The following is a 7,712-nucleotide window of genomic DNA, read 5'->3' as shown; positions in this document are numbered from 1 at the left end:
GGTCGTCACTTTAAACCTTCATATCTTGAAGATGAGAACCCCGTGGAAGCCTTGAGAAGGAAAGAAAAAGATAAGGAATTGGCAGAGGAGAATAAGGAAGAAGATGATGCTATTAAGCGCATGAAGGAGGTTAATTCAAATGTTTCTACATGGAAGTTATTGACTCATTCACAACCCCATCGGGCTGCTGTTCTGAGACATCTCAATGAAGTTTCAATTGATCCATCCATAACACCGGATCAAATGGTAGGACTTATTCATGGAGCCGACCGCACGTTAATGTTTACCGACAATGATCTCCCAGAAAGTGTCAACCATAATAACTCTTTGCACATAACTGTGAAATGTCATGGGTGGACAATACCTCGGGTACTTATTGACAATGGTTCTGCCATCAATGTATGCCCGTATCGAGTTATGACAAAGCTGGGTTATCAAAAAGAAGACTTGACACCTTCAAGCCAGGTTGTTAGGGCTTATGACAATGCCAAAAGAGATGTTTTGGGGTTAATTGAGTTACTTTTGGAATATGGGCCAGTGGCTAGACATGTTGAATTTGTAGTAATTAACATTAAAGCGTGCTTTAACCTTTTGCTCGGAAGACCTTGGCTTCATGAGAACAGGGCGGTAGCCTCTACCTTACACCAAAAGGTGAAGATGCTCACGGATCATGGTGCGGTAACACTTGTGGGTAATCTAGAAATTATGAATGTTTCTAGTGTTGGAAAATCGGTGCTCCACTTAGATGAAGAAGAGGGTAGTTGATTAGACGGATTCACTATTCATAATATTGGATCTGATTCAATTGGCTCATGGAAGGAAGAAGAAGAAACTGAGGAAGATCCGGAAAAGGACTTAGAGGAAGATGAAGAAACTGAGGAAGATCCAGAAGAAGGACTTCAAGAAGATGACAATAACTCTGAGGTTAAACCTCAAAAATTTAGGGGTGGAACAAATTGGTCCAATGAAGATGAGGCAGAAAGAGAGCCTAAAACTCCAAAAGACAACGACCCATGTTTTAGAGGAGAATCTTGGAGAAGTAATTCCTTTAGACAAGGTCATGATGAGGGATCTCGGAAGAGATCTAGGGCCGAGGATTTTGATTTGGATTTCGATGTCCTGTGTTATAGAAGGTTAGTATACCCGGAGGAGTTGATTCTTTTCCCTAACTATAGGTATGAAGATCGTTATGTTAATCTTCCCCAGTTCGAGAAGTACAACGGGTTGGGAGATCTCATCCTCCATTTATACCACTTTGTGAACACCTTATATCCTTTAAATGTTCCAGAAGAACATCTTCCTATGTTGTTCAACAGAAGTCTGGATGGACCCGCGTTATCCTGGTATTATACCTCAGGGGTAACAAGTAAAGGTTCTTGGGGAGAAATAGCTCAAGCATTCAGTGACTGGGCATTTGAATTTTGACAGACTGACACCGAAAAACTGAAGCTAGTGAATATGGAGCAAAGTGACCGGGAATCATTTTCACATCTTCGTTTTCCCATTACTGATCGGGAGTTTATGTTGATATTACTAAGAAAGTTAAATGATTTTTATTATCGACATATGGTCTCCATCAAATACGCCGATCTCTCGCACATGGAGAGACGTGGTTACGAAATTGATGCTTATCGACTACAGGAAAGAAGGCCTAAGGTGCACCCTCAAGGTGAAAGAGCTAATAGGAGGATATTCACTCGAATCGATGAACCATTGAGTGTGGTGTAAGATCATTTGAGCAAAAAAGGTATTCTTCGGGCAAAAAGCTATGTGTATTCATTACCACCACATGGAACCGATATGAGACAATATTGCAGTTATTGTCATCAATATAGGCATAGAACATATACTTGTTACGACCTTAAGTGTGCAATCCAGGATCTCATTGATCGTGGTATCATCACTCCGGCCCATCCTAAGTCTAGCGCACCAGAGACAAGCCCGGCACAGCCACAGGCCTCTCAAGCTGATTTGTTCCTTCAACTACTCGAAGAAGGTCGTATCAAGCCACGACCTCGTCGAGTAGGAGCTGATCCTGTTGGACCAAATCTCAACAAATATTTTCAATATCATCAGTTACATGGCCATGATACTAACGAATGTCACGCCCTCCGTTGGTGTATAAAGCGCACAACTGGAATTTCCTGCTCGAATCAGAAAGTGTCCATAAATGCCCTTTCCCTTTTGACATGCGAAGAAGATCCCACTCTTTTGATTGCTCGTCACTATTCAGAAAAGATATCTCATCAAGACTACGAGAAAGACTGTTGAAAACCTTGAAGCCTAAGGAATCTCTACATGGGAAAGGAAGCATCCACAACAACATGGTGTCCTCTATCTTACCCTCCATCAAGAAGGATGAATGAAAAGGGTATTATGAGCATTGTAAACCAAGCATTTTTTTTCTTCTTTCTCTTTATGTTTTCGTTTGGTACAAAGAACTACATACAACTTGATTCCCCAAAGCACTATTTCATGATCATACACAAAAATTGTACTTGCACGCACATTGTTATTGGGGTACGTAGGCAACTCTGATCGAGTGCAGCTGTTTCAAAAAAAAAAAAATTCTTCTTCCATTTTGAACTACGACGGGTCTGATTCTCTAAAAAAAAAAGAAAAAAAAAGAAAAAAATCTGTCTGGAGATATGTAGGCAGCCTTATGGCGCGACCCGAAATAACTAAAAGATTTTTTGGAATGAACACCCCGCTAACTTATCTAACTTAACAGACGTCTTTTAAATGTTTACTAAAATCTTCTTCCTGCATGCATTTTTACATTTGTCATTTACTTTTTTTTTATTATTTTCAAAAAAAAGGGAGGAAGTCCTAATCTTGAGTGTGTAATGTTTAGGTATCCTTTGCCAACCAATGACCAACCAAACTCGAAAATCTACTCTATCCCCGGATTCCATCCAAGATCCAATACCACAAACACTTACCAGAGGACTTCAAATGATGATGAAAATGGGTTATGTTCCGAGAGCTGGTTTAGGACGAAATGGTGAAGGCATGAGGCACTCAATCCCAATAATTGATAAGCGAAATCGTCATGGTTTAGGTTTTGATGAGAAAATGGGTTCTAAAGTTATGACAAGGAAGTCTCTCACCTTGAATGGGCAATTTATGTTGCAAAACGACACTGGGCCATTTTATGAGTTTCCTGAACCTTGGTGTGACTTAGATAAAGAGAAAATTCACCCTGGGTTAGAAATTTTCTTTGCAGAAGCAAGGAATGAAGAATTTATTAAGAAATGGTTTGATAAGAAACCGGTATTTAAGAAAGATATTGATTGGGCTGACCATCTAAAGCAAGGAGTTCTAAGAGGCTTGTTTTCACCAATTCCTGATTATGAAGTTTGATTCGACCCCATTACACTTATCATTCCAATAAAAACAGAAGTTGAAAACAATATCCGACCCAAAACTTAAGAACAATTCCTTCCTATCCCCGAACTATATCCTTTTCAATCCTCTACCTCAGACGGTTATGAAACTGATAGCTCATCATCTAGCCAATCATCTATCCATACACTGCCTGATATCTCATATCATGAAGATATCGAAGGAGTTGCTTGTAAACAAGTTTACGTACAAGAAATTGATCTTTATCATGATGCATTTTCTAATAATGAACTTTACAATGAACCTAAATCATGCGTGACACCCATGGAAGAGTCTATAACTATAAATATAGGTACGGATAATGATGTAAAAGAAGTCAAGCTAGGATCGTCCCTTTCCCTTGATGAACAAAATGCATTCATTATTTTACTTAAAGAATATGTAGATGTGTTTGCATGGTCTTATGCTGATATGCCTGGTGTCGATCGTAATATTGTTGAACATCGTATACCACTCTACCCCGGTAGCAAGGCAAAGCAACAAAAGCTTCGTAGAATGAAACCAGAAGTTAGTCTCAAAGTTAAAGAAAAAATCCAAAAGCAGCTTAATGCCAACTTTATCAAACCAATCAAGCATCAAGAATGGCTGGCGAATGTGGTGGTAGTGCCCAAAAAAGATGGAAGGGTCAGAGTGTGCATTGATTTTAGGGATTTAAATTCAGCATCGCCGAAAGACTATTTTCAATTACCCCACATTGATGTTCTAGTTGATAACACTGCCGGACATGCCATGTTCTCATTCATGGATGGATTCTCAGGGTACAATCAGATACTCATGTCAGAAGAGGACATTTCAAAAACTTCTTTTATTACCCCATGGGGAACCTTTTGTTATAGAGCAATGCCCTTCGGATTAAAGAATGCTGGGGCAACCTATCAACGGGCTACAACGACGATTTTGCATGATCTCATCCATGATATTGTGGAGGTCTATGTTGATGACATGATTGTCAAAAGTCATGATCGTGAGACACACATTGATGCCTTAAAATCATTCTTCGACAGAATTAGGAAATACAATCTGAGATTGAATCCTCAAAAATGTGTATTAGAAGTAACTTCGGGAAAGCTTCTGGGCTTCGTTGTAAGTCAAGACGGAATTAAAGTCGACTATGACAAGGTAAAGGCCATACAAGAGCTTCCTCCACCAAGAACGGAAAAGGAGATTCGGGGATTTCTTGGTAGAATTCAATATATTAGTAGGTTCATATCACAATTGACAACCCGGTGCGAACCTATATTCAAGTTACTTAAGTAAAATATTCCTACAAAATGGAATGACGAATGTCAGGATTTATTCGATTCAATGAAAGAATACCTCTCCAATCCTCCAGTTTTAATGCCACCAAAGCCGGGGCAGCAATTGCTATTATATCTTACTATCACGGAAACAGCCATGGGAGCTCTCTTGGCACAATACCAAGAAGGTACAAGGAAGGAAATAGCTATCTACTACCTCAGCAAAAAGTTCCTGGAGTATGAAACTAGATACACGCCTTTGGAAAGAGCTTGCATTGCCCTTATTTACGCAACAAAGAAGCTTCGACATTATTTGCAAGCACATACTATTTATCTGGTTTCGAGGTTGGATCCAATCAAGTACATTTTTGAGAAACTAGTCTTGCGATATTGTCAGAATTTGACATTCAGTGTGTGAATAAAAAGTCTGTTAAAGGGAGGGCTATATCTGAAGCTTTGGCTAATGGACCCATATCGGGTGATGAATTTAATGATGATTTTCCAGATAAACATATTTTTTGTCTTAGTACGTCATAATGGAAGATGTATTTCGACGAAGCCTCTAACAGGAGGGGCAATGGTGCAGGAGTATTATTGATTGACTCTTATGGAGTACATATTCCCTTCGCTGTGAAGCTTAGTTTCCCAACGACGAATAACACAGCTGAATATGAAGCTTGCATCTATGGAATCAAAGCAGCATTAGCAGCTGGTGCAAAAAATCTCACGGTATATGGTGATTCTTATCTCATAATTTCCCTTTCTATTGGAGCTTGGAAAGTTCGGGACGAAAGGTTGCAAATGTACACGGAGTATCTTTAACAATTTATCCCATTCTTTAAAGAAATAGAGTTCAAACATCTCCCTTGCGAGCAAAACAACTTCACCGATGCTTTGGCAAAACTTGCGGTAAATTTGACTTGGGACGATGATGTAGAGGTACAGTCGATAACAATTGTAGAAAAAGAAATTCCAGTGGTTAATTTGGAACCAACAATTGCTCTATTAACCCAAGAAGACAATGAGGATGCTTGGTATACTGATGTTAAGAAGTATCTAATCAATGGAGAATATCCTGAAGGGAGTCACAAGAAGGATCAGTTGGCTATTCGAAGGCTAGCTTCTCATTTCACAATATTAAAAGGTTTGTTGTATCATAAAAGTTTCGATGGAAATTTGCAATTATGTATTGATGGGGAACAGACACAAAGGATCATGGAGGAAGTACATGGGGGAGAATGTGGGCCTCATATGAATGGACGAATGCTTGCTTGGAAGATTCTTCGAGCGGGGTATTATTGGACTACCTTGGAAAGTGATTGCATCCATTTTGTACAAACATGCAAAAAATGTCAGCTATTTGCAAACCTTAATCATATGCCACCAGTTAGCCTGAATAATTTTACTTCGCCATGGCCCTTTTTTAGCTGGGGCATAAATATCATTGGGCAAATACATCCGAAAGCTTCGAACGAGCATCAATATATATTGGTTGTTGTTGATTATTTTTCAAAATGGGTGGAGGCATCATCATATTCAAAACTAGGGGCAAAACAAGTTTCAAAATTTGTAATTAATAACATTGTATGTTGGTATGGGGTACCTTTTGAAATTATCTCCGACAATGGTTCACAATTTGAAGGCCATCTTAAAGAAACCCTTGAGAAGTACAAAATCAGGCATCACCAATCTTCGCCATATCGTCCTCAAACCAATGGAGCTGTTGAAGCAGCTAACAAAACCATCAAGACGATAATCGCCAAAATGACGGATAGGGCTAGAGAATGGCCTGATAAACTTCCCTATGCACTGTGGGGATATAGGATTTCCATTCGAACACCAACTGGGACTACTCCATATTCTTTGGTATATGGAATGGATCCGCTTCTTCCAATCGAAATAGAGATTCAATTGCTTCGCGTAGTGAATGAAAGCGAGATATTTGAAGAACAATGGTTTAAAGAACGATACGATGAGCTTTCTTTAGCAAGTGAACGAAGGTTACAGGCCCTTCACAATATTCAAATTTATCAAAGACGCATTGCTCGGGCTTTTAATAAAAAGGTCAGGGAAAGGAATATACAAGAAGGAGATTTGGTACTTAAGGAAAATCGAGCACCGATTCATGATCCACGTGGAAAGTTCAAGCCAAATTGGTCTGGTCCTTTCCTGGTCAAACATCTTACACCAGCAGAGCAGTAAAATTGATGGATCTTGATGGAAATGAGTTTGTTCATTTCACCAACCTTGATCAGTTGAAAAAGAATTATGCTTGATTGGTACAATGTTGTATTTGTGAGATTCGCAAAAAAAAAAAAAAAAAAAAAAAAAAAAAAAAAAAAAAAAAAAAACTCCTACTAGCTTTAGATAGGTATATGTGTATCATGTTAAAGTTTAGATTTCATTCATGTTTGAATTGCATGCTTAAGGGTCATATAGAAATATTCATTATTATTGAAAGATCATGATCAAGTCAATACTTAACAAAATATGATTACAACAAACAAATAGTTTTTTTTTATTCAAATATAACACAAACTCTCTCGCTTTTTGGCGAGGTTACAGTTTTTTTTTTTTTTTTTTTAAAAAAAAAAAACCACGAAAACAACAACCACATACACTATTCCCGAAAAACCAATGCCTTCGGATATGATTTCTTCTTTTGGAATTGAAAATGCACAAACAAGGAAACACAAGTACAAGTATTGAAATACAATAAGGAAATCCTTCTAAGGATTTATTTAAGCATCACCCTCGAGGTCTTCCAACAACCATGTTGCGTAGGACACGGTTGGAACATTATCCTCAAGGACTAAAAATGCTGGGAGCATTCGTGCAAATTTCCATACACGAGATGATGCCCTAAGATCTTCCACATTCCCAATTTCATAGGTGGTACAAGGTACCACTGGGAGCTCATGGAGCTCTAGGAGTCGTTAAAGTTGGCCCGCTTGTCTCAAGCATCTCCAAGGAAGATAGAAGGTGACGCGACACAATCCTAGAAGTTAGACACCTCTTCGCCTGCTAGTGCTAATTGTTATGGAATCTATGTTGAGAAATGAAATGATC

The 7,712-nt window shown here is 38.7% G+C and overlaps 1 protein-coding gene across 1 annotated transcript; it reads left to right on the top strand.

The window, feature by feature from the left end:
- The first annotated feature begins 5,186 nt into the window (after window positions 1-5,186).
- Window positions 5,187-6,845, top strand: LOC145566428 (uncharacterized). The gene is made up of 3 exons (XM_081625852.1): window positions 5,187-5,379; window positions 5,488-5,787; window positions 6,286-6,845. Exons 1-3 carry the CDS (start codon window positions 5,187-5,189, stop codon window positions 6,843-6,845), a joined length of 1,053 nt encoding a protein of 350 aa, XP_081481978.1.
- Window positions 6,846-7,712: the final 867 nt, after the last annotated feature.

The sequence above is a fragment of the Chenopodium album genome, chromosome 11, assembly GCF_948465745.1.
Source record: "Chenopodium album chromosome 11, dcCheAlbu1.1, whole genome shotgun sequence".
In the NCBI taxonomy this organism is placed as follows: Eukaryota; Viridiplantae; Streptophyta; class Magnoliopsida; order Caryophyllales; family Amaranthaceae; genus Chenopodium; species Chenopodium album.
Note: the sequence above shows the minus strand (reverse complement) of the source record. Positions and strands in the feature narration are given on the sequence as shown.